Consider the following 25,949-nt stretch of genomic DNA (forward strand, 5'->3'; position numbering starts at 1 on the left):
TGACCATGTTTGTGGCCGGCTCAAGGGCTTTGCGGCTTGTCTGCAGGCCTAGGAGGGCTGCGTTTTGCCAGCCAGATTCGGTTTCAGCCTCATTCTCCCGTCGAGCACCACTGGATCTATCAAAATACTCCACAGTATCTGAAGCGGCTGAAGCCCAGAAGCCTGCGTCCAATGTAGCAAGCCATAACAGCACAAAGCCGACTTCAGTTGGTGATGCCTCTACAATTGCCTCTGAGAATGCCGGTGCAACTGCTGAATTGGCTCCTAAGAAGGGAGTACAAACATCTACCAAAGGGAACTACATTCGCTTCGTTCAGAGCGTGCGCGGGAGAACACCTAAGACTATGGAAAAGGGCAGTTCTCCAGGTTCTACCGTTTCCTGGCGCCAGATGGACTCCCATATCCCAATCAAAGTCAATGGAGAGATAATATACTTCGAACCATTGCATCTCCGGGACTCCTGCCCTTGTGACCGCTGTATTCATCCATCCACAAAGCAGCGTACTTTTGAAACTGCCCAGATACCATTGGATATTACCGCCAAAAGTGTTGTTGAGGGTGAAGACTCATTTACAATTGAGTGGGCGAAGGATATTAAAGGATTTGAAGGCCATACTTCTACGTTTCCAGCAAGCTACCTCGAAAAGTTGACAACCGTGCAGTTAGGCTCCAAGCCTGCAGACCCGGCCTACTACTGGAACAAGTCAACATTTGAAAAGACAAACCATTGGATCTCCTATGGCGATTACATGAACAATCCTGAGGCGTTTCGATCAGCTATGATGCAACTAAACCGGTATGGCTTACTGTTCTTAAGGGGCGTACCAGAGGACACGGAGAGCGTTTCCAGGGTCGCTACTCAGATCGGCCCTATTAAAAACACATTCTATGGCCCAACTTGGGATGTTAGAAATATCCCAAACCCAAAGAACGTCGCCTACACTAATGTCGACCTTGGCTTCCATATGGATTTGCTATACCTTATCCAGCCGCCTGGTCTTCAGTTCCTTCATTGCATGAAAAATGAGCTGCCAGGAGGCGAATCTCTCTTTGCAGATAGTTTCTATGCCGCAGACGTACTTCGCAAAACAAGCAAGCCTGACTTCGATTTCCTTGCTGACTCCTGGATGACTTTTGGATACGACAACGACAACCAGATGTACACTGCCACGCGGAAGATGATCAATGTAGCTGGTAAATCCAAGGACAGGATTATAGATATAAACTATTCCCCTCCGTTCCAAGCGCCTTTTTGGGACATTAGCAACGGGCTACCCAAGAGCACGTATACCCGTCGTGCCGAGTCAATGAAACGCTTTAAGTCCTTACTTGAGGATAAGAAGAACATCTTTGAACTGAAGATGAAACCGGGAGAATGTGTCATATTCCATAATCGACGGGTTGTCCATGCTCGACGTGCGTTTGGTAACGCAAATAATGAAAGTGGCGGGGACAGATGGTTGCGCGGTTGCTATATTGATAGCGACGTGGCTGTCTCTAAGTTTAAGACTCTGAATATATACTAATGATATATATGTTTATAATGGAGTTTACTCCGTCTTCCTATGCTGGAAGTGTATGATCTATATTTTATAGAATTATTCAAAATTTTGGTAATAAATGTAAGATAGCAAAAAGCCGAGTCAACGCTAATACTCAAACTTATTTTTTAAAAAAATTCAATTATGCGAGGAATGTGAATATGGATTCTGAGTACACTGTATAACACGCATACAATTAACTGCTTAAAGTGGAAAATATTTGTAACACATGTTCAACGAAACTGGTGTACCTAAGTAGGTACTGCGGAGGATGTCTTTGGAACAGAGTAATCACGAAGGAAATCGGGGTTGGCTTCTATTTCTTCCTTGACCTATGGAGAAAGCATAATTAGTACTTCGAAACTTCACTGAAGCGGTATGATGGAGAAAGAGGATATCTTACAATGTCCAGACCACCAACCAGCTCACCCTTCACCCATAGCTGTGGGAACGTAGGCCAGTCTGCAAACTCCTTGAGACCCTGCCGTACATCGTCGTCGGCAAGAATGTTGAAAAAGCCATACTTGACACTATTCTCTCGCAGAATAGAAACGAGTTGCCGGCTAAATCCACATTGAGGTACACTTGGGGTACCTTTCATAAACAACATCACTGGAGCCGCCTTTACAAGCTCCCCAATTCTGGCAAAGAGTTCCTCCTTCGACGAAGACTCTGGGGCAGCCGCACGGCCGCTAGCTCCATTTGTCCCTTGTCCTGCAAGTGGTGGAGCCTGTGGTATCTGACCATTCTGCTGTGTTTCATCTATGTTTCTCGGAACGGCGTCAAGTGGTGGAGGAATAGATTGCTTGTCTGCCGTACCCGCACTTGAAGGGTCCTGGTAATGCTTCTCAATTGCCTCGCGGACTTTAATCGGGTTCGAGCCAGAGATGTTTTCAACGATTTTATTATTCCGGCTTAGTACCACAAACGGAACGGCTGTTACTTCGTACTGCTCTGAAATCTCGGCGAGCTCCTCAGCGTCGACACTGATGAAGGAAATGGATGGTGGGGTGGTGGGTTTGTATAGAGAGGCAAGCGTTTGAAGAACGGTACGCATCTGAGTGCATGGGGCGGCCCATGGGGTGTGGAAGAAGAGTATAAGGAGTGCCGATGGGGGTAGAGACGATATGTGCGTTTGAAAGCCCGCCTCTGAAGTGATTTCGTGAAGTTCTGACATGATGGTATTTCGCCCCGCGCGCTGATAAGCTCTTAGGTGGGATGGGTGTAGCAAGATAATCCCTTCGCCGGCTTTAGTTGTAAGTGGGTGTCGGTTTCTAGTATTCAGATCAGCTCTTCCGATTGCCTTTCGTCACTAAAACGGGAGTGTCCGAACTGTTCTCTCTTGCGTGGCTTTCTCTGCTTTGAAATTAATTGATGACTCTGGAGGTTTATTTTTATGGTTCTCAAGGATTGCGTTATCTGATTTTTCTTTGGTGGAAGTTTATCGGAAAATATTTTATCCAGCTTTATCAGATCAACGCGACTACCTCATCTGTCGGTACATACAAATTGCGTCGTTCAAATTTGACAGGAAAGAAAGCATATAAGCAGGATCGATGGAAAAAGGCAAAGAGAGAGAGAGAGAGATAGTTTGCTCGTTAAGGGCACGATGACACATAGGAAGGCATTCCAAGACGTCACATTGGTGTCTGGATGGATCAACCCGACGCCCAAACTACCACGTTGCAGGGCCAAAGGTTTCGCCTTTCGCCAAAGGCTGTCGAATTGCCTCACCCAAGTTATCCAGTGTCTCCATAGAACCAGTATTACCCCACCAAGACGGGAACTTGGAGCCGGTCAAATTGATAGCTGCAATGACAACAATGGTCGAGATAGCCAAGCCTGCATCCAAGGACGCAGAGGTGATGTAATTGAAGCGCATCCACCAGCCACGGAACCTATTGCGAATATACTTCTGGAAAACAAAGCCGACCATACACCATGCAAACTATTGATGAGATTAGCATAAACACCGTCATTGAGATAACTTGAGCGAAGACTTACATAGTTCAATGGAGTGGCGGGAGGGATGTATAGTACACTGCCGAAGATGACGGGTGCGCTCAAAAATCGTGCGTTTGAACGAGGGAATATGCGGGCTAGTGCATAGAAGAGCAAAGGGCTGAGTGCACCAACGATCCAGAAATACTGGAGGCTAGAGTAGAGTGCGTTGCCAGAGAACATACGTGCAGGGCCAATGACACCCCAGATCACAGACGCACCAAAGAATACTCTTCCCTGAGGACAGGTGAACCGGTTGGATTGGTGTGGCTGACAGATATCGGCGATGTTATCCAAAGCCCAGATCTGGACACAGAGTTGAACAATGCACGACCAGATCGTGGCAACAAGCTGTCCCCAGAACAGTGATCGCGGAGGAACTTTCATGTAATGACCAAGTTTTAGGTCTTGTACGAATGAAAGGGCTTGAACCATGGTGATATAACCATATGTCTTGAACAACATCATGGCGAGTGGCCTTCCCGGAAGCATGTAGCCGATGATGTATTCGGTGAAAACATTCAATCCCAACTGGATATTTGTCGTTGCTTGAACCACACCAATGGGGATAGTCATGACCAGGGAAATGAAAAGGGCAAGTAGTAAGGCCCACCAGGTGAGGTGTGTAGGCCAGGCAAGAGCGGTGACGAGACAAAGGGCAACACAAACTGCGAGAAGGGTTATGTACCACCACCAGGGGGCGTTCTTGTATTTCCTCATCATACGGGTGTGGACATCGTCCAATTCGCCTCGGCTGTCCCTGATAACTGTCCATATGTGTTGTCCGTGAAATAGGGCAGTGTGTGTGACGACTGCTGCAATGGAGGCAAATGATAATCCATAAGTCAGGGCGAAAGTGGTCGATAGGAAGAGGGGGGAGTACGCCTAGTCTTAGTTAGATCAAGCATTTTAGTAAAGTCGGGGTAGTCTAACCTTGTATTTCTCCTCGTCAAGAGTGAAGTCAGGACTCAATATTCTCGAGACATTATACGGCTTTGCCATGTTGTCGTATGTAGTCGAATCACTGATAGGGAGGTACTGCGCATACCAGTGGTTGGAATAGTGCAGTCCACAAGTAACAAAGATGAACAAGCCAATGGTTCCAATAAGAGTGTTTCCTATCGCATGCCAAGGGGCAATTAAAGGACTTTGGATGTAACCTAGACGAGTAACTAGTTAGCTTACGGTCAGGAGCATGAGGGAAAAGCTCTCACATACCTGTCACCTGAGTCCAGTCAAAAGTTATGGGGATGAGTGAAAGGCCAGTCCAGCCACCAAATAGTTGATTGAGGATAACGTTTTTCGGCTTTATAAAGGTAACAATGGCAAAAACACTTAGGCACGGGGCAATTACGCCTGGGAACCAGTACCAAAAGAAAGACCCCAAGAAAACGTAAAGGAAATATCGATAACGACCGATCTTCCATCCATTGGTTTCGGCAGGATTGGTTGCTGATTTATCGTGTAAGGTGTAGATGAACGTAGCACTGACCAGGTCCTGTGGCCAAATCATGGAAGCTGGAGAAGAGTCAATTCTAGGTCTGCCAGAGATAATAGATAATTATACTTCACATACCTGGCTCAACTAGGACCTTGCGAACAATACCAGCTATTCCGAAACCAACGATTTGGGTGCTAAGAGCAAGACATACGTAAAATCCCCAGCCTAGTTAAACATTCTGTGTTAGTAGTGCATATATCGTATTCGAAGCATGATATAATCAACTCACCGTAGTCAGTGTGATAGAAAGCTTTTAGTGCCTGGATAGTATCGGTAAAGTATGCAACACCGTTGCCGAACGACGCATTGGCCATGACAACAATCAATACATGCTCCTTGACATTGAACGGACCTGGGTTGGTGCTCCATTTCAGCCCGAAAGTATTGAAAGTCCTTGATGGTACGATTTTGGCCCAAGCAACACCAATTGGGTACGAAACAAGTAGGGCGACAACCGAAGTAATGATAATGGCCGGCGCTCGGAGAGAAAACAAACTGTTGAGCCCAGAACCAATAGTCGTCAAAAGCATTCCAATAGCCCACGCGCGAAATGTACTTGCAGGGAGCTCTTCGTCGTAGTTTCGCACAGCAGCCCTAACCTTCCAGAATGTTAGATTCGAAACAAACAATGGATCTATGAATGATATACCTCTGGGTAGGGCGAGTTATCAATAACTCTGTCAATGATTTTACTTTGCGCATTGGAGTCATTCAATGCGGTGGCAGTCGCAACCTCATCAAGAGTATCATCCCCGAGGTTAGGGTCCCATTTGTGGGTGCGATGGTACAGGTCCAACCTCCTATTTGCTTCAACATCGGAAATCTCTATCCCCGTGGACTTTGCATTCTCCTTCTCCGAAGAGGACGTAGTTATAGCATGATCAATGGGCTCCCCAACAGTATTCTCTGGAGGAGAAGCCTTCCCTCGAAGGAAGGGAATGTTTAAAGGCATTCTCGGTAGGCAAACGGCCGATGGAGCGAAGTGTAGAAAGACAATGACGAAAGAATGAGAGACATAGATGTTAAACGCTCCGTCAAGTTCAGAGGAGGAGCGTAGACGGGTATCATATACCCGGGTAGAAAAGGAAGCTGCAACTGCTACCCTAGGACCGTTCTCACATCAACCATTGTACTTTGATATCACCTCAATGTAGCTTCAAGCATTGTATATGGCGCTAGGAGAGACCAAACCAACACGAATTTAGGTAGTGCAGTATCAAAGGCGGGGTCATAGATGCTGGGGATATAGGATCCAAAAAGGATCAAATTGGGAGAGACCCTGCTGGCCATCACGTCTGTTCTCGTGTCCGAACCCCCAGTCCCTTATTTCCCCCAAATGTGCTCTTGAGTCCACAACAGGGGTGGCGGTCCGCGGAGGACATCTCAAAAAAGCATGTATGCATTTTTTGTCCCACAAACCATGATAAGAAGGCGGGTGCAATGTAGCTAGTCAAGATGTTCCCACTTTCTTATCGTCAAATACTGGGCGGGTATTAGATGATCGTCGATGCTCCTGATACCGGTAACTGGAGTCATATGTGGCTAGATAGGTAGGCAACATGGCTCAACAGCGAGTTCCTGTAGTCCACGGGCCCAACAAACGAGAAAGCAAGCCGTTGTCACTCCATATGCCGGTTACACATGGGTAATTTACATTGGAGTTACGTTAGGTCTGAGCTCAGCGTCTTCTAGCGAGGCCTAAGGCAACAAAATGGAGGATAGGAGATTAATCCCTGAGGGTTATTTCCCCAGATACGCAGGGGTGTGCTTTGGACCTTTGGTGCGGTCACCCGACAACTTAAATCGTCGAGGAAGGAGGCAAATAGCAACAGCCCCTGGACGGCTCGGGCTCGCGTAGAGGTAAGGCAAAGCCAGGGTTAGCGTCAAATGCCGAAGCTTTTTGGCAACCTTGCTTTTCTGTTAGTAATGAATATAAGAGGAGTGTAAGTTGCGTGACCTTGTTGATCGATAGGACTCCTATATTCGATGGGCAATCGACTCCCCAGCTTTGTTAGCTAGCAGTATGCGGCCGATGTGCGTTTGCCACTGTTTCACCATCCCAGGGTTGTTGTTGTCGTTACTGAAACCAAAGAAGAATTCTTTAACGGGTGGGAGGTTTAGCGAAAATGCCACTGATGGACACAAAGTAACAATCCACGTAAATTAATAGAAGGTTTCACAAGACAATACCTCATCTGGATGGGATTTATCGCAGGACCAGGGTTTTGCGCCACTTCGAAGGCGGCAGGCTGGCAATGCCCAACGTTTGTTCTTCCCCACGGGGCTTCCACTGAATGGCTCAAATTCCCCAGCATCTGAAGTCCATTGGACCGATCGGCGAGAGGAACGGAGAGTAGGAAAGCTGGGATCTCTACCCGGTGTATTTTATCTAAATGTTATACAACCCATTAGCGATGTTAGCTTGGAACAGGTGAATGCAACCATCCCAGGTCACGATGGATTAATTTTCCCATTAGGACGGAGTAGGGAGATGACCTCTAGAGAGGGCACAACGCCGATAATCCCTGTAGGTAGATGAGGCCTAATGCCTTTCGCTGCAGATATAAGAGATTATACTATGTATTCCATAGATTCATGTATAGTCCAGATGTACCCCTGTGAAACATACATGGCCTTTTCAATCCGGCCAATCGTCGCGGCACCATCAGGTAATCATACGGGCGTGTGTGGTTCCAGGCATGTTCAATTGTCCCGTAGTTGCAATACTACCAGTTACTTCCTTCGCGTGACATGCGCAGCCCATGCCCATGGTGTACAACCAAAGAGGGGTTGGGAGGTGTCAACGTTTTGGGTGAATCCCAGTTGTAAACATGCAGGATCTTCCATACAGGCCAATAGCCCAGCATTTTCGGCTTTAGATCACTGCAGTTGCTCGCCTTTGCATCCCAAGAAGGAGGAAGAGGACGGGGCATTTTGCATCCCTGACCTCGCAGCCAACCTTCAAGCCAGAGAAGCAAGCTAAGACATCCTTAGCGCAGGAATTGGCTCAAGGGTCCTTTGTTGAATTTCACATGCAGCTCCTGCTTCCTGATAACAGAGGCAGATATCGCCCACTGATAGCGAAGATGAATTGGGATTCCACCGCTGTACCGGATTGTTCACCAATGGTGGCTTAACTGCTTGCGTAGCTATCATTCGTAATGATATCCTTGAACGGCCGCGTTCCCCTAGCCCGAAGCGCACCTAGGCATGCTGAACGGGCCCCTTCCAGACAATCAACACCGAGCAGGGGTTTTAAGTATTCCATATACTTCATTCCAGTCCACCAGCCGTGCCGTGTTGCTTATCCCGCTCAAGCGTTTGGGAGTTCGTGTACGTAGAAGTAACAATTTCGCGGTTGAAGCCAAAAAGAAGAAGAAACGAAAAAGAAACGAAAGAAAAGCGGAGATTTAGCACGTGATATATGCTTACTCATCTCATTTAGTCATCATTCCGTCTCTTAATTTTTCTCTCTTGGACGTTCGAGATGCGACTTGGAAGAAGCCAAAGAGACGAAGACGCAGACGCAGACGCAGACTCAGCGAGAGAGATACGTGTCTAGAAGACCCATGTCCAGAGTCCAAACGCTGCGGTTTACACATGCTACCCCTGACGCCGCGGAGCATTAACGATTAGGAGGCCTTGAGATGGGAAGAAAGCGAAAACATGACGATGTTGCTTCAGACGACGCGCAGCCAGACGGCTCAGATGTAACTGCTGCCACCAGTCATGGCGGCAACGGCTTTGGCCTAGCGGATACGCTATCTCTCCTTCGTGACGGTGACGGACCTCGAGAACCAGCCTTGCCCAAGGACACCTCAGGCGGAGAAGGAAAGGACCAGACTGGGGGGTGGCAGATGGTTGACCACACGTCAAAGAAGCGAAAACGAATAGGAAACGAGAAAACAAAGTACCCGACCTTGACATATGCAATGGGTGGGAGACAGTCGTCCATCAAAATTTCAGACTTGCAGGGATTGTTATTGTACTGTCTTGCGGATGCTGTTGCACCGCAATGGATATCAGTAAAGCACTCTGGACATGTAAGAAAAGTTGTTATGCTTATGGTTCCGGGTCTGGAGCTGGGAATGTTCGATGGATCAATCCCGTTGTCCAAGGGGGCAGAAACGCCTACCCCTGAGGTACCCGATGCCGCAGCTGACAATAGCCAATCTGGAGAAGATGCAAAGAAATCCAGCGAGTTTGAACGCTGGAAACGTGGGGTGTCTCCCATCAGTGAGGAAACTTCCCGCCAGTTTGCTCCCAGAGCTATCCATAAGGATAAGTTGCCAGAGGCTTTATCGCCTCTTGCAGACATGTTTCCGCATGTCTGGCCAGTCAAGTCCCCTGGGGACTCAAAATACAACAAGGTTCATTCGCCCCTTCAGGCGATCTTAAGATCTTCCTTGCCTAAATCTAAGGAAAATAACAACAATAATAACAAAAAGTCCAAGGGACCCGGAAATTGGGTATCCCAACGGACACCCATTACCACTTTTCTGAGCACACTTGATGATCTGATTGAACATGAATATCCTTTGCACCCTGCACTCTTCAGTTCAGCTGAGGAAAGAGACAAAAATGCTCGACTACGCGCCATGAATGGGCAATCCACTGAGCATGGATGGGTGGATACTCATGTTGACGATTTTGCCCAAGGTGCTGTACCTGATTGTGATATAGCGGAAGGCAGCGTAACCGCTGGCCGCGATATTTTTGCTCTTGACTGTGAAATGTGCATCACTGAAGGTGGTAAATCTGAGCTCACCAGAATTAGTCTTGTCTCATGGGACGGTGAACGAGTCCTAGATGAGTTCGTTAAACCAGAAAACCCCATAATAGATTATTTAACACGCTTCTCCGGTGTTACTAAAGAAAAACTCGATCCAGTTACTACGAATTTATCCGACGTACAACAGAAATTACTTGGAATTTTGACGCCTCGCTCGATATTAATTGGACATTCTCTTAACTCCGACCTCAACGCCTTGAAACTAACGCATCCGTTCATCGTCGATACAGCCTCTATATATCCGCATCCACGAGGACCGCCTCTGAAGCCAAGTCTCAAATGGTTATGTCAGAGGTACCTGGGAAGAGAAATTCAAAAGGGAATGGCTGGCCATGATCCGGTTGAAGATGCAAAGGCAGTGTTAGATCTTGTGAAGCAGAAATGCGAAAAGGGTGAAGCGTGGGGTACCAACGAAGCTTCAACCGAGAGTATATTCCAACGCCTTGCTAGGTCTTCAAGGCCAGTAAAATCCTCCGGCCCTGTCTCGCAAGGAGGACGAACAGGAGCAGTGGTCGACTGGGGCAGCCCTGAACGCGGTTTCGGTGCCCAGGCTAGTGTCACTCTGGGCTGCGCCAATGACGAAGAAGTTGTTAGATCAACCAAGATTGCTGTCAGCGGAGATCCGACGGGCAAAATAGTCTCGGGAGATGGCGTTGACTTCACTTGGGCACGACTGCGCAACCTGGAAATCTCCCGAGGGTGGTGCAACCGCATTCCCGGTGCAAGCCAGAATAACAAATCCATCAATATATCAGATCAGGATATCATTAGCCCGGCAAACCCAGACGAACTTGGACGGGCTGTTGCTAAAACCGTTTCTTGTATAAAAGAGATATGGGATCATCTACCTCCATGTACGCTTTTCATTATATATTCAGGCACTGGCGACCCCCGAGAGGTAACACGGCTACAGGCTATGCGCAGAACTTATAACGAGGAGTTCCGAAACAGAAAGCCTTGGGATGAACTCACCGTGAAATGGACGGATACTGAAGAACAGGCATTAAAACGCGCCTGTCAAGCCGCAAGGGATGGATGTGGACTTATGACTGTAAAGTAAACCCTGGATAGAGTTCCACTTTTGTATAAATATACTATCTTGATAGCCTTGAATATTTTTGAATATTTTTGAACATTTTTCTCCCTCGACATCGTTTCAATGCTGCTGATGTAGTTAGTAAATCATGTCATTGCTGCAAGGAGGCTAGTTATGCTTATATAACCAAGATGCGTCGCGTCTTCGCTTTTTCGAGCATTGAAACTTCGACCAACAAAATGAATATTTGATGATATTCTTATATACTCTGCTAATGGGAAGACTATGCCGCGGACAAGGCTCCAGTAAACAGTTAACTTGCGTTGATAATCCGCTTTTCATTAATAAAGACCTGTGGAGCGGGAAGGGAGACCAGCATGGCGAGGATCCAGGCTCCCGCAGCGCTCAATCATGCAGGTGAGCGCGAAGAGATACCAGGTCCATCGAAAGACGGCATTTATAAAACCTTGATGGTGATATCCACGGCTGTCAGTGAGTTATCTCGCGCAGTCCAGCAAATGCGCGAACAGTTGAATGGGTTATCTTCCGCATGCACGGGAAATCCAGGGCTTCCGAAGTCAAACAATCCTGTTGACCAATTCGAGATTTTCGCCATTGCCATGAAGGAGGTGCAATCAAAATCATCTAGAATTGAGCAGTTGGAACAAGAGAACCGAGTGTTAAGAGACAAGTTGGGCGACTGTGAAAAGGCTGGCGAAAGGAGCGAAGGGTTCTCCCAGATTATCCCCATCAGCCGTAATGAAATTGGAGAGAGATTCGTGCCTAGTGATGCTCCCAATTTGAATGGGAAAAGGTCCTTAGTAACTCTCCCTAGGGGTCTCAGGACTCATGAGGATAATAGCACAATTGCAACTGGCGTGATTCCCGCGTCTACAGATGTCACAAACCCGGAAGTGTATCCGTCACCGAATTCCAACCAACGGATTGGTATTGATGGCCCGGATCTTGAAATTGAAGAGATTCCAGAGTCTTCTAATGCACAGGTTAATGGTGATGATTTATCGCAAGAGGATTCTCCAGCTATGAGTGGCGCTACATTATCGAAACTACCTGCTGAAAAACCAAGGACACGCCAGAACCCTGTAAGGCGCCGACGGGGATTGAGAACAGAGCAGGTTCTTGAGCAGGTTACTGGGAATGAAACTCGACCTACTCGCCCTCCATTGGTTGCGCAGAATGAACATTCCAAAAAGGCTGAAAACAGCGCGTCGTTAAGAAAGGAGCAAACTACTTCCTCCGGAGACGAGAACTCTACCAAGACTGGAGATCGGAAACCCGGGGGTCTTGCGCATACCGAAACTCCCAAAGGCTCAGAAACGTTCACCCCAAATATTGCCCGAGATAAACGGCTCCGTCCACGCCGTCAGTTGATGAAGCGAGGTCGAGGTCGGCCGAAGGTGATTGCTTCCCAACAGCCGCAGGTTGAAATCGTCACTTCTACAAGCCCACCTCCCACCACAGGGAGACCGGACGTTGATGACTACAGTTTGAACGGTCTAGGAAATAGGGAAGATGCCTCAAGTGCGAAAAACGAGGAAGATGAAAAGAGACGAAAGGCCGAAATTGCTGCTCGAGAGCTTCTGGTGCAAGCCGCAATGCAGCGAGAGGAAGCCTATACGCTGTAATTTGGCGATTGATATCGAGTAGAATATTTCTTATATATAAGCTATACGATTAAGTGTTTGAATCCTTTGGTTCACCAAAAGCGGCTTCCGGTGTTCCCTCGGCTGTTGGGGGTGGGGCTGGGTAACTACGGCGGACTTACCAACCTGCAAACTGCCGATGAGTAACAGCAAACTCGACAATACGAGACCTGCATGACTGTTTCTGTGTCAACTCACTGTGAAGAATGAATAGAGGACTGGGAGCAGCAAGGCAACTGTGCAAGTCACGATCGATTCACTCATATTACGCGAGAATATCATTGATTGCACAGACATCGCAGAGCCGGTATATATCTGATCATCGAACCATGCAATCAGGGAACGCATGGCAGGCCCCGGGAGAGGCAGCCTTCGACTTTCGCAGTTAGTTGGCCCAATCTCTCGAATCGAGACTTGATGCTGAATTTAGGACAGGCGATGTCATGACAAGGCCGACGATTTCGATGTTGGAAGCTATCACAAACACATCTCTCGGCGATGATGTGCTGCAGGAAGATGCCGTGACTTGCTCGCTGGAGAAGTCTGTTGCCGAGTTAACGAATCATGAAAGTGCTCTGCTGGTGATGTCTGGAACCATGGGGAACCAAGTGGCTATCCGAACTCACCTGACACAGCCGCCGTACGCAGTACTGTGCGACCACCGCGGCCACATCATTAACTATGAAGGTGGAGGTGTGTCGACCTGGACCGGGGCCTATGTCAAGGGAATTGTGCCCAAAAATGGAAGGTATCTCACTCTGGAAGATATCATGCCCCATGCCGTCCTGGGTAACGATATACATGGCTGTCCGACACGGGTGATCAGCCTTGAAAATACCCTGGATGGCATGATAATGCCCCTTGATGAGATGAAACGAATTTCTGAGTGGGCACATGCAAATGGGCTGAAAGTGCACCTTGATGGAGCTAGGCTGTGGGAAGCCGTTGTTGCTGGAGCTGGAAGTGTTTCTGAGTTCAGTTCTTTGGCAGACAGTGTCAGTCTTTGCTTCTCGAAGGGTCTTGGTGCTCCAATCGGGAGTGTCCTCGCCGGGTCAAACGAGTTCATCCAAAAGGCCCGCTGGTTCAGGAAGACTATTGGCGGAGGGACTAGACAGTCCGGTATTATCGCAGCCGCAGCCCAAGTTGCTCTCAATGAAACGTTTGGCAGTGGGCCAAATGGCAAAGGTGGAAAACTACTTGCAAGCCACGAAATGGCTAGAAAGATTGCAGAGCTATGGACCGAGAAGGGCGGAAAGCTCAAAAACCCAGTGGAAACCAACATGGTGTGGCTTGATCTCGAGTCATGCAAGTTGTCAAACGAAGACTGGATTGAGATCGGCCGACAGCATGGCTTGAAGTTTTTAGGCGGCCGGCTTGTGGTACACTACCGTAAGTATCTCGTACAACCCCGGTTTCTTAATAACATGGAGGGAACTAACATGTAATACAGAGATAAGCGAGGGGGCTATTGCGAAGTTGGACAAGGCTATGGACTCTGCAATTAGCGGTAACTTCACTCCGGCTGCTAAGAATGAGAAGAATGGACAATATTGCGGCCAGGCATGAGATGTATCCACCCTTGATTTTTAGCCAAATAACCGACCTGAGTTATTCGCCGGGCTTCTTAAAGTAACAATAATAAAATCACAGTGGGCCTGAGGTATATATCTATGACTGTAAGTACATAGTATTTTCGTTGCAAATTTTTAAACCTTATCCCAGCTGTTTGATATTCAACGATTTTAGTTCATTGGTCATGGCTTATTCTTCGTGATGGTAGGCTGTCACGGAATAGTAAGGAAATTATCCTATTGTCTTCAACTTTGTACTAGCCGCTCTCAACCAAGGTAAAAAATCAAACATCCTGCTCAGGTTCTCTCTTAGGCACTACACAGCCCTTCTGGGCCTTGTCGACTCCCAACCACAGGAGGTCTGGGCGGCTATAGTGTCCTACCACATCGATGAAGCCCTTGTTCATAACGACTCTCGCCATGTCCAAATCAGCATAAACAATACCCTCGGCTGCAGGATTGCCATCAGCCAACGGTTTTGTCAACCTACGGCCATCCGGAGCAATGGCAGCGCTGTGTCCACCACCTGGCTCCTGGAAGAGAAGCCCACCCTTGGTCTTCATGGCCTCGATTCCCTCCTCATTGCATACGGCTGTGCAGTGCAGGACATATGCACCACCCTCGATGGCATGAGTTTGACTGAGATTTTGACATCCCTCGGCGCTCATACTCCATAATGCCGGGGCACCAACACCAGGGTGAGGGTCGATTGGCGGCCACATAGCGATATGGATTGCTTCCTTTTGCGAATATGTGTGGTACTTAAGCAAAGGCAGTGCGTGCTCCCAGCAAGCCAAGGTTCCAACCTTGACAACACCGATATCGCCTCCAAAATCAACATCTGCAACATTGGTGAGATCTGAGCCAGAGCCGTCTCCGAATACGGTACGTTCCATGTGAGTAGGCTTGATCTTTCGGCGATGCATCAGCAGTTCACCTTTGGGAGAGATGATTGCCTGGGCGATGTAGACGCTATGGGTATCGATTGCTTCGACAAAGCCAAGTACAACTGCGATGTTGTTCTCCTTTGCTGCCGATTTGATAGTATTCATCTCAGCAGAGTTAACGGATAGCGAATTTTGTATGTACTTGGTGTTGATTATTGGATCGACTGGCCGTTGCCTGCAATAAGAGTATAGTTAGCAATTGTGTAATATCTTCAGGTAATATTCATTGAGAATCTAACCAAATCCATCCTGGGTAACCGGGAATCCAGCATTCAGGGAATGCAACAAGCCTTGCATCGCCCTTTGCTGCCTCAGCTATGAGGTTGACGGTTTTCTCAACACTCCCAGCTAGGTCTAGCCATTTAGGCTGTGCCTGGGTAATGGCAACTTTCAAAGCAGGGCCAGACATATTGGAATTGTCGTTAATATTGCACTGATGGATGGAGGAGGAAGTTGGGAAAAGGGGAGTTCACTATTGAAAGTGGGGGATTGTAATCCCGCCCAGCCGCACTGACGCAGCTGTGGAATCTACCAATCAGTTGCACAACGGTGGAGTGAATGCTTGGTATACATATCCATCTCCAAATAAATGCAAGGACAGGGAGTGACCATATCTTGTCGCTCCCATTTTATAAGTAACTGCTCTATAGCCCTCTTTTGCACATGTAAGACATGTATCCCTCCAGGTCTCCTGGGTGCTGGAATACCGATAGCTTGTTGAGGAGTGGGAGTTCGTAGGTATTATTTCTAGGACCAAGTCTTGAGGAAGATAATTAGCAAGAGGCTTACAATTTTATTGCCTAAAACTCCCGTACTGGTCATGATTGCAGGGGGTCCAATCTCACGCAACGAAAGCATCATTATTTTTCTACATGGCAAGCAAGGCTGTATCAATTGCATGTGCCGTTTGGGTACTACATACTTCCATTGAGAAATATGTCATACTAGAGATTAAAGAGCCCCGGGTACCATTACAACTAAGTCGCGGCACTCAAGTGATGTGAATCAATGGTAAGGCGCCAGTGAACTCAGGTATGATCAGCCTTGCCCAGCTGTCGGGATGAAAGCGTTGCTGATGAGGCGGAAATTTAAGGGAAATGGTCCGTGCGAACCCATTGACCCACAAATAGAATTAAGCAGTGTCATGTGACTGTCAAGCGGCAAGTCTAACCAAAAACCGTTAGCCCAGGCACCGAGTGGGTGTAACCCAATCACGCTGGCCGACGCGGCTGCTGCCACTCCGACATGTTTTTCCGCTCTCCGCAACTTTGGAAGGGAAAACATCGAAAGTTTTGGTTTAATGTTTTGAAACGAATTCTGGGGTCTGAGATGGCGCTGTTTCTTCAGCCTCTCGCTTCAGCCTATTGAGACGACGTTGCCTTCTGCGTGCCGTTCAGCGTTCTTTTGGTTGTTGCTCTGTCGCATGTGAGTCATCAATGCTTTCGTTTCTGTCTGCCGTGCGAACCACTGGGTGGCAAATGGACAGGGCAGGCTACGTATACATGGATTTCTGTCGCTGACCAAATCTTCTGTTCATGACTCGCTAATCAGACTAAATTTATTTCATTCACATAGATTTCAGCCTTCCTGCCTTTGTCTACCTTGATTTTAGCTGCCTGCTGTTGCCTTGCACCCGCATAAATACCGAGAGCCCTTGTGACGATCTAGCGGGCTTCACACCACGTACCTGCCTTTGAGTGAGAATCCAAACGGTACTCCTCCAAGGCTGAGCGGGATTCGGGAACGTGGACACTCCGCAGGATACAACTGGCAAATAACAGTGAGCTCGTAAAACTGCAGCTCCTGGCCATAACTCATTCATCTCCCCGTTTTGCGAGCCAGACCAGGCAGAAAGGCACCAACAGCCTTGGCTATTTAAACCACCCTGCCTCATTTGGACTATAAAAAAGGGTTAGTTTCCCCTGTGTTTTGTCAGTTGATATTGCAGAGCCTGCTTTACTTCGGAAGCATTACGTCCATTGTTGGGTCCAATGGGAACAAATAGTGTCATCTTAAAGTATTTCTTTGTACACTGCACTGCCATTGTATATCATCTTAAACTGACGGTTCGTTTGAAATTACACAGTAAACTCAACGAGGATATGCCTCGAGATTGTACTTCTGAGGATTTGTAACCCTCCCACGCGCTACCGACCCCTTCTGCGACACAACAGTTTGGTGATCAACGTATTCCGGTAACCAGGTGGGCAGAAATACTTGCGATAACGCCGCACTCTATTTCTATTGAGCTCAGTCTCTGAGGGAGTTAACTCTAGAACTTATCCTCATGGACGAAGAGACCCAGCCTTCGACCCAACCCTACGCAGACCCCCGTCGCAAGGGTGTTAACAACTCCGGACTGAGCCAGCAAGATGTAGCTGATATTATATGTATCCTGCATCCCAACTCTCCTGCTGCACATAAATCAGCCTCTATCACCGCAGACCGCAATCCGCAGCATATTTTGCAGCGAGATGAGTTTGACTCTGACCTCGATGCTTGTGAATCAACATATGACATCGCATTACGGTTTTCTTCATTGGTGAAAGATCCGAGCATGGGTTTCTGCTTTGGTCGAAGTTCAACACGAAGCGATATCATATTTTATCCTGATCATAGGGTGTCAAATACACATTTTCGCATATATCTGAAGACCGATGGCATTCTCATGCTTCAGGACACCTCTACCAATGGGACCATCGTGGACGGGAAATCCATACGGAGAGATGGCGGAGATAACAGCCCAACAACTCAAATGCTTATGTCTGGCTCCGTTATCCATGTCACTGGGAACGATCTAGCTTCAGCTATAAAGTTCGTCGTAAGGATACCTGCCCGAGACGAACTACAGGCACAGTATACTAGGAATCTTACCTGGTATCTTAACCGGATTCGTCAACTTAGCACAAAAGTGGGCGATGTTGGGCGCGGGGAGATGCCTGCTCCCGGGATTGTCGTTGCTCACACTAACCACTCTCATGGGATGCATTGGAACGGTGGAGCCAAGTACAATGTGACTGGCCAGATTGGGAAGGGAGCATTTGCAACCGTCTATAAGTTGGCAACCAAGAACGACGGTGCTGTATTTGCTTGCAAAGAACTGGATAAGCGCCGTCTCACGAAGAACAACGTTTTAGACCACAAGGTTGACAGCGAAATGAGAATCATGAAAGACTTGGACCACGTATGGAGCCCCCCTTATACCAGATATTGAGTTGAAATAGATACTGACATATATCATCACAGCCTAATATTGTACGCTTTCATGATTACTTCGACTTTAATAACCGCTGGATTTACATTATTATGGAGTACGTTGGATGTGGAGAGCTTTCCAGCTATCTCCAGAGCGCTGGGCTTCTACCTGAAGATCAAGTGCAGAAAATTTCCCGACAGCTACTTCATGCCTTACAATATCTTCATGCCCGGAAGATAACCCACCGGGATATAAAGCCAGATAATATTCTCATTTCTTCTTATGACCCGTTCATTATTAAATTATCAGACTTTGGATTATCTAAGGTCTCACAGGAGGAAACCTTGATGAAAACCTTTTGCGGAACTCTTCTTTATTGTGCACCGGAAGTCTACCCGGAATATGATACCTATAAACATCACCTGCCTCGCAAAAGGCGGCGACCGGGCGACCCGTAAGTATTGCACCAGGCCAAGAAAATAGCGAAGCTGAGGACTAACTTTCATGGCATAGCTTACCAAGAACGTCACCGTACGACCAGTCAGTTGATATGTGGTCGTTTGGAGCAGTAGCGTTCCATATTCTTTCAGGCCACCCACCCTTTATGGGCCGTGGAGATGACAGGGGAGCCCAAATGTTACGAAATATAATGACTACAGAAGCAGATTATTCACTGCTAGAAAATGTTGGAGCATCGGAGGAAGCAATCGATTTTATATCCAGGCTGCTCAACCGCGATCCCAAGGCTCGACCAAAAGAGCCAGAATGCTTTCGACACCCATGGATCGCTGAGGTTCCTGATGAATTTGAGTACGAAGAAGTTGGAGAACCTATCCAAACCGGCCCTCTTACTGAACTTATTGCTGTACCAGAGCTCAGCGAGGAAGAAGACCAGGATGATAAGGATGTCTGGGCTCGTGCATGGTCTCTAGAGCGAGAACTAGAAGACAAGAGAGAGGCATATTATAGGCAACAGGACGTCGAAGCAGAACAGAGGTTATCGTCTTCTGACCAAAATGCCAATGCAAAGAAACCCCGTGTGACATTGGAACAGGACATTGAGGAGAAGCATGTCCAGCATGTGGATGATGTCCGGTATCCCTCCCTCCCGCAATTGTCGAGCTACCAATATGAAGCCAAAGCCGAAGTGAAATCTTCACCTAATGGGCCCCGGCTCTTTGGAGAGATCACTCCATCCCTTATCAAGAGCTCCGGAGTGCTTGGTGAGGATTACTCTGAAGATATGGATATAGCGGGGCTTGGCGAAGATGACGCCGATGACTCTAGTGATCAGTACGTGATATCTAACGAAGGCTCAAGTCTGAGTAAAGACATTTTCGCGGAAGTTGGCCAGCCACACCCGCCACTTACGATGAGGCCACCACCGCCGCCGAAAGCTTCAGATCCAAGTTTGATGGGGGCCGAATCATTAGTCGGCCATCTGCATATGCGTTCTGCTGGCCAGAATGGCATGGCATCCGGTGGGCGGAGCGACGATGATACCGACATAGGGAAGCCGCTCGATGGGGATTCTCAGAATAGCAAGAAATACGCTTCCTCCAACGGAACGGCTAAGGGAAACTGGGCTGAACTCAAAGTTGGAACTGGTCCAGATCCATTCTCTTCAACAAATAGACATTCGCCATTAGGTGATAAACTTACGTCTTATAGATCAGTCCCAAGAGATATGAACAGCAGTGTTGAAACGGACAAACCACGTAGCCCTGCACCAAGCGAAAGGACAGGTAACCAAGATGAGATTCCAAATGAACTTGCATGTACCATTGACGAACGCACCGGACTCGAAGTCCCTTCTCAATCACAACCGAATCAGGACATTGACGCGCACGCTGAGGAGGACAAGGAGAAAGGGAACGGATTCGTCAAGCCTGTTGCAATCCTAGGAAAACTGACGCCCCTGCCTGGATCCATCCTTGATCAGCCAATCCGACTAGAGTCACGGATGACATCCTGGGGTCGAGGAACACAAGCGACCATCCGCCATCCAGACTCTATGGACTTTCGAATTCCTTCGTATGCTCTTGAATTGACCTTCTGGGCACCATCAATCGAAGCTCGAATCGCTGCTGGAGAGGATTGGCTACAAATGACTGACGTTGTGACGCTGATATCCACAAAGACCAGCCAGTGTATATGGGTCAATGATGTTGAGCTACGCAAGGAATCCCGGAGCAAAGACGCATTCTTGTTCGGGAGGATATATACCGGCGACATCATCACAGTGTATAGAAGCAAGGACCAGTTTCTACGCTTCCGGTGCGAATTCTACCACGGAAAGAGCCGGTTGGAAAGGCCCGCAGGCGAGAAACGGTTCTTGATAGAAGAATCGCCAAAGTCCTACTGCAATACTAGAACAGAAGGCAACCCGGCATCCAAATCAGAGCGGTCACCTGTAGAGGCGTCAGCCTGAAGCAACAGCCCTATCATCAAAAGCGCTGTCGCATGTGATATGTCTGCATGAGCGGCCATCTGGAAGATTTCTTTTTGCCATCTAGTGTCTCTACTCAATTATGTCACTGTCCTGTCCATCCCATTCCAGTCTGATATCTGTTTTATATTCACCTACCCATTCACCAAATAATTCCAGCCACCATACACTGAAAGCACCTTGACAGCCATCCCAACGCAAATGTGAAGACACTTCAGAAGATAATTAAATAAAAATATCAAGCATAACTCATAAATAAACTATGAGGCTATGGCTTCTGCAGAGATCAACACTCTTATATCTTCCGCTAGCTTTAAAAATCGTCTCGAATGCGCCTCTAGCCAATTAAGGTAACTTAAGTTCAACAACGACTCCAAGCCAAACAAAACTTTCTTCCAACGACATCCACCACTCGACCAGCCATCAGACGCATCACAATCTCTCTCAACAGTTGCTCTTTGCTCCGTTTTTCCCATTAAAACAAGCAAAGACGCAGTTCGATCGATGGAGCGGTGAATTCCTTCATAAGCACGATGTGCCGGTACAATATGGCGGCGGCGATATAACTCTTACATTATTGATTGACCACTCGAGGTCCGAAAATCGGCATTATTCGTGGGAATAAATACGAAATAAGGCGGAATTGACAGATTGGATCCAAACGGTCATGCAAATAATCTCGTCTATTATTACGCGCAGAGTGCTGTGCCACCAGCGTTGAGATGCGTCTCCTGGTATTGCCCATCCCTGCGCCGTGAGCAGACCTTGTATTGAACCACGGCAGATATTCCATCCAAGGGATACGAGAAATGTGACATAACGGCAACCAACCACGACCAGGCCTCGGAATAACGGCAAAAGGCGCAGTGAGCTTACCTCGGGCGTCGGACAAGAAGGAATTCTGGGTACGAGAGCATTCGGAGCTTCCACGTAAGTTATCGAGGCCAGTGCTTATCCGTCACTGGACGAACACCTGCAGGTTTAAAGCTATAACTAACGACAGGTGACGGAGTTTGAAGACAATAGAGGAGCTGTATCTGAATTCGCGAGCAGCAACTCCGGACTTGGAATTCGGAGTAGAAAACTCCAGATTACTAGTTATGCACCTCTGCTAACTGGCTCGTTTGTTGGTATGCGGACACCCCCGTATACCAAGCTTCTAGAGTACTTTGCACCCCCACAATTTTCCCCGTGGAGAGCCAGCCGATGATCACGAATATGACAGGGTTGCACAAGTGACATTTTGCCTGCTGGGGCAGGGATGCGGCTTGCTTTGGTGATGCTTGATTCGGTCCAGGTTAAGCTGGCGAATCCACCCGGTTATACCGTCCATTGGAGATACGAAGAAGAAAAGGGAAAATGCAATAATCATCACCCATCCCATCGCAGGATGCGGGGAGGCTAAACTAGAAAGACGAGATGCGGGCATCCGTGGGAGGGGTGAACCATGGAAATTGATGTCCACTTATCCCGAATTTCTCTTTGAGTTGATATCATAGAGACTTATAATAAGGACCCTGGGGCCCTGCCTTTTGTCCCTTTTTCGTTTTTCACTCTTGTGCTCCCTAATTTCAGTTGTGCGTTTTTCCTTTCCCTCGGGTGAAACGCATAACTACTGGCAGTTTAAGATGATCGTGAAATCCTTATCGCTGCTGGCATTGGCTGCTGCCACAGTGGAAGGTTGTGTACGCGAGCGAGATGTCGGTTCAGTCGATATTCTGAGTGTGCTCTCGAAACGAGGACATGGACACCCCCATCTGCCGCACTTGTCCAAGTACGAGTCTATGTTGATTAACAGTTTCGACAACACCACGGTCGACAGCTGGGCCTACTACTATACTCATGGAATTCACATCGCTGGAACCAATCAGAGCATGGCGCAATGGACTGCCGATAAATGGACAGAATTCGGCATTCCTTCGTCTCTTGTCTCGTATGACGTATACCTGAACTACCCAGTTTCGCATTCACTGTCATTGACGCACCCTGACGGTACGACCTGGGAGGCTTCTCTGGTGGAAGACGTTCTTAAGGAAGACGACACAACAAGCTACCCGGACCGCATACCGACATTCCATGGCTACTCTGCCTCCGGCGAGGCCACTGCTGAGTATGTTTACGTCGGACGTGGACAAAAGGTTGATTTCGAGAGGCTCATCCAGTTGGGAGTGGACTTGAAGGGAAAGATCGCAATTGCACGATATGGCGGTCCATTCCGGTAAGATTCCCTTAATTGTATAATTATACGCTGAAGGATTTGTGCCTATCTATACTAATACGATTGATTAGAGGTTTGAAAGTCAAAAATGCACAAGATCAGGGGATGATCGGCTGCATCATCTTCACTGATCCTGCGGATGACGGCAATGTGACAGTTGCAAACGGCCTGAAGGCATATCCAAACGGTCCTGCTAGAAATCCAAGCGCGGTCCAGCGTGGATCTGTCCAGTTCCTTTCTATGTTCCCGGGTGACCCAACCACTCCCGGATACCCTTCTCGACCGGACTCTCCACGAAAGGACAAGAGCCCGGTTGTACCAAAGATCCCGTCGATCCCAATCTCACAGCTGGATGCTCAACCCATCCTCGCTGCACTCGACGGCCACGGAACTCCAGGAAAGGAAGTTAACCGCACCAGATGGGTTGGTGCTCTTAATGCGACATATGCTACTGGTCCTGCGCCTGGAGCCAAGCTTTCGATGAGCAATGTGATGCATGATACTTATACCCCTATTTGGAACTCAATTGGTATCATCAACGGCACGGAGCAGGATGAGGTGGTTATCATTGGAAACCACCGCGATGCTTGGATTATTGGAGGAGCCGGGGACCCCAACTCTGGCTCTTCCATTATGGTCGAGCTTGCAAAGGCGTTTGGAAAGCTCCAGAAGGCCGGCTGGAAACCCAAGAGAACCATGTATGTTTGTGCCCTTGATTGAGAATTGTCCTGACGCAATTGCTGCTAATATTATTGCATAGTGTGATGTGTTCTTGGGATGCGGAGGAGTACGGACTCGTTGGCTCCACCGAATGGGTCGAAGAATACGTATGTTTTTCAAATAACTAACTATTAAGAGAAAAAAATAAGCCGACTGGTACTGACTGTTATGTATGTAGCTGCCATGGCTCAAGGCATCGACGGTTGCGTACCTCAATATCGACGTTGCCGTCTCTGGTCCGGTGCCTGACCTCAGTGCTACTCCCGAGCTGCACAAGCTGGCCCTAGAGTCTATGAAGAAGGTTATCTGGCCGTACAAGGGCCGCCAGGACACCACCATGTACGATGTCTGGAACACTGCTTCTGGCGGCGAAGTTGGTGTCCTTGGAAGTGGCTCTGACTACACCGCTTTCGTCCACAACGGCATAGCATCGGTAAGTTGCCTAATTTTCGGATGCAACGTAACTAGTATACCTTTGGAGCTAACTAGTCAAACGCGATGTAGCTTGATACTGGCGCGGGAGGAGACGGTAACACAGATCCGGTCTACCACTATCACTCGAACTATGACTCGTACCACTGGATGGCCACCTATGGCGACCCGGGCTTCCACACGCACGTTGCCATGGGCCAGTTCCTGGGCCTGCTGGGCTACCATCTAGCCACTGACGACATCATCCCGTTTGATGTGACTAACTATGGCGTGCAGATGACGAAGTACCTGGACGTGCTGAAGAAGTACATCGCAGCATCCAAGTTCCCTGATCTGGACGTGAGCAAGATCGAGAGCGCCATCTGCTCGTTCAATGTCTCTGCCAATGCTGTTGCGAAACTGCAGAAGAAAGCCGAGCACAACGTCCATGACCAGCAGCTGAGGAAGCACCTCAACACCATCTACCGCGACTTTGGCCGTGGCTTTGTCTCGCAAGGTGGCCTTCCAGACCGCGAGTTCTACAGACACATGCTGTATGCTCCGGGACTTGACACTGGGTGAGTGCTTACCCCCTTTTAAACGTAGGACAAATTCAAGTGCAGCCCCTCTAACTGTCGGGCAGATACGCACCAACGACCTTCCCTGGCGTGACGGAGTCTCTTGATGCCGGCAACCGGACAAGAGCCGTGGAGTATATCGAGCGGGCGAGCAATGCCATCTATGTAGCTGCTGGCATCCTGTCGTCCTGCCATGACTGCAACCAGTTTGTCGCCCAGGAGTAGTAGTCGTACATAGAGTAGCCATACCCGTCAATATATCTTTTACTTGTTACTCCGTGCCTGTTACTCCATTCCCTGTTCTTAAGCCCATCCCTTCCCTGCTGTTCCCTGCTCTTTACCCCTGTCGTCCGCCCGCTTGCTACTTCTTTCCCCTGAGCCGTCCCGAAGCCTCAACAAGCGACTTCGTGGTGTAGTTGGTTATCACGTGAGTCTAACACACTCAAGGCCCCCAGTTCGAGCCTGGGCGAAGTCACTCTTTTTTATTTTTTATTTTTATATTTTTACCCATTGCTTCTTTTTATTGCTGTGGAGGTCGATAAGACAAAGAGATAAAGAGATGATGTGATGGACAGATAGAGGGCGAGAGAGAGAGCCCTTGCTAGCGGTGGAGAAAGCGCAGAGATTGCGTGTCGAGGATCGTCACTTTGCAGCGAAATCTCTATCTGGACGGAGCAATCGCAAGCCCCTTTAAACCCATCTCATAACAGCTGCTCATATAGAGTGAGAGTGAGCAGGAGAAATGAAAAAAAAGAGGTTGATTTCTACTCCGTACTCCGTATTAGGCGTGTCATCTATGGATAAACGTGCAGAGTGAAAAGTTCGCTCTGGGTTCTCTGATAGGAACTGATCTTCGCCATGTGTGCGATTCCTGAGCGTTAACAAGGCGCTATTCTCTTAGATACGGAGCGAGCTGCGGCTGGCGAGCAAAATATAATAATAATAAAATATATGGCCCTGTCTGCTCCACCGCTCTCCTCCAAGAAGATGAAGGATTACGAGCAAAGACCAGCCGGATCCCATTATTCCTTTGACCTGGGGATTCTCTGGGGGATTCTCAGGACTCACAGCCAGTCCTCCGTACTTGTACTCTGTCCTCCGTAGTTCCCAAGTATCTGGCAATAGATAGATTGAGTGTAAGGCTGAAGCCTTTTGGCGATCAAACTGCTGTCGATGGCTGCATCTCATCCTGCACCTCTTGGAGCGGTCACACAGGCGGACTCGAACGGCGTCTCAAGATCCCCCCAGACAGTCCCCCCAGACAGGCCAACAGACAGGCCAGCAGCCGACCATCGACGGGACGGTCACTAAATATAAGCATGCA

At 48.2% G+C, this 25,949-nt stretch overlaps 9 protein-coding genes and 1 non-coding gene across 10 annotated transcripts; 7 read left to right on the plus strand and 3 right to left on the minus strand.

Moving 5' to 3' along the window:
- Positions 1-5: 5 nt before the first annotated feature.
- Positions 6-1,526, plus strand: TRV_02184 (Gamma-butyrobetaine hydroxylase subfamily, putative; the record flags this gene model as incomplete). The annotated part of the gene is made up of 1 exon (XM_003023630.1): positions 6-1,526. One exon carries the CDS (start codon positions 6-8, stop codon positions 1,524-1,526), a length of 1,521 nt encoding a protein of 506 aa, XP_003023676.1.
- A 266-nt stretch (positions 1,527-1,792) lies between these two features.
- Positions 1,793-2,718, minus strand: TRV_02185 (uncharacterized protein; the record flags this gene model as incomplete). Its single annotated transcript, XM_003023631.1, has 2 exons — positions 1,793-1,873; positions 1,945-2,718. The coding sequence occupies 2 exons, from the start codon at positions 2,716-2,718 to the stop codon at positions 1,793-1,795; spliced, it is 855 nt and encodes a 284-aa protein (XP_003023677.1).
- A 498-nt stretch (positions 2,719-3,216) lies between these two features.
- On the minus strand, positions 3,217-5,995 carry TRV_02186 (OPT peptide transporter Mtd1, putative; the record flags this gene model as incomplete). The annotated part of the gene is made up of 7 exons (XM_003023632.1): positions 3,217-3,489; positions 3,546-4,427; positions 4,476-4,660; positions 4,761-5,060; positions 5,119-5,208; positions 5,273-5,677; positions 5,737-5,995. The coding sequence occupies 7 exons, from the start codon at positions 5,993-5,995 to the stop codon at positions 3,217-3,219; spliced, it is 2,394 nt and encodes a 797-aa protein (XP_003023678.1).
- Positions 5,996-8,690: 2,695 nt separating this feature from the next.
- On the plus strand, positions 8,691-10,895 carry TRV_02187 (uncharacterized protein; the record flags this gene model as incomplete). The annotated part of the gene is made up of 1 exon (XM_003023633.1): positions 8,691-10,895. The coding sequence occupies one exon, from the start codon at positions 8,691-8,693 to the stop codon at positions 10,893-10,895; it is 2,205 nt and encodes a 734-aa protein (XP_003023679.1).
- Positions 10,896-11,248: 353 nt separating this feature from the next.
- TRV_02188 (uncharacterized protein) lies at positions 11,249-12,517 on the plus strand (the record flags this gene model as incomplete). Its single annotated transcript, XM_003023634.1, has 1 exon — positions 11,249-12,517. The coding sequence occupies one exon, from the start codon at positions 11,249-11,251 to the stop codon at positions 12,515-12,517; it is 1,269 nt and encodes a 422-aa protein (XP_003023680.1).
- A 482-nt stretch (positions 12,518-12,999) lies between these two features.
- On the plus strand, positions 13,000-14,101 carry TRV_02189 (uncharacterized protein; the record flags this gene model as incomplete). Its single annotated transcript, XM_003023635.1, has 2 exons — positions 13,000-13,924; positions 13,986-14,101. 2 exons carry the CDS (start codon positions 13,000-13,002, stop codon positions 14,099-14,101), a joined length of 1,041 nt encoding a protein of 346 aa, XP_003023681.1.
- Positions 14,102-14,390: 289 nt separating this feature from the next.
- Positions 14,391-15,462, minus strand: TRV_02190 (nitrilase, putative; the record flags this gene model as incomplete). Its single annotated transcript, XM_003023636.1, has 2 exons — positions 14,391-15,228; positions 15,293-15,462. 2 exons carry the CDS (start codon positions 15,460-15,462, stop codon positions 14,391-14,393), a joined length of 1,008 nt encoding a protein of 335 aa, XP_003023682.1.
- A 1,878-nt stretch (positions 15,463-17,340) lies between these two features.
- On the plus strand, positions 17,341-20,680 carry TRV_02191 (protein kinase, putative; the record flags this gene model as incomplete). The annotated part of the gene is made up of 3 exons (XM_003023637.1): positions 17,341-18,237; positions 18,402-18,703; positions 18,763-20,680. 3 exons carry the CDS (start codon positions 17,341-17,343, stop codon positions 20,678-20,680), a joined length of 3,117 nt encoding a protein of 1,038 aa, XP_003023683.1.
- A 1,646-nt stretch (positions 20,681-22,326) lies between these two features.
- TRV_02192 (uncharacterized protein) lies at positions 22,327-24,850 on the plus strand (the record flags this gene model as incomplete). The annotated part of the gene is made up of 6 exons (XM_003023638.1): positions 22,327-22,916; positions 22,988-23,614; positions 23,677-23,743; positions 23,815-24,069; positions 24,141-24,625; positions 24,691-24,850. 6 exons carry the CDS (start codon positions 22,327-22,329, stop codon positions 24,848-24,850), a joined length of 2,184 nt encoding a protein of 727 aa, XP_003023684.1.
- A 176-nt stretch (positions 24,851-25,026) lies between these two features.
- On the plus strand, positions 25,027-25,100 carry TRV_02193. Its single transcript has one exon. It is a non-coding gene; the product is annotated as a tRNA-Val (tRNA).
- Positions 25,101-25,949: the final 849 nt, after the last annotated feature.

This window comes from Trichophyton verrucosum, assembly GCF_000151505.1.
Source record: "Trichophyton verrucosum HKI 0517 chromosome Unknown contig00202_1.f1.exp, whole genome shotgun sequence".
Taxonomy (NCBI): domain Eukaryota; kingdom Fungi; phylum Ascomycota; class Eurotiomycetes; order Onygenales; family Arthrodermataceae; genus Trichophyton; species Trichophyton verrucosum.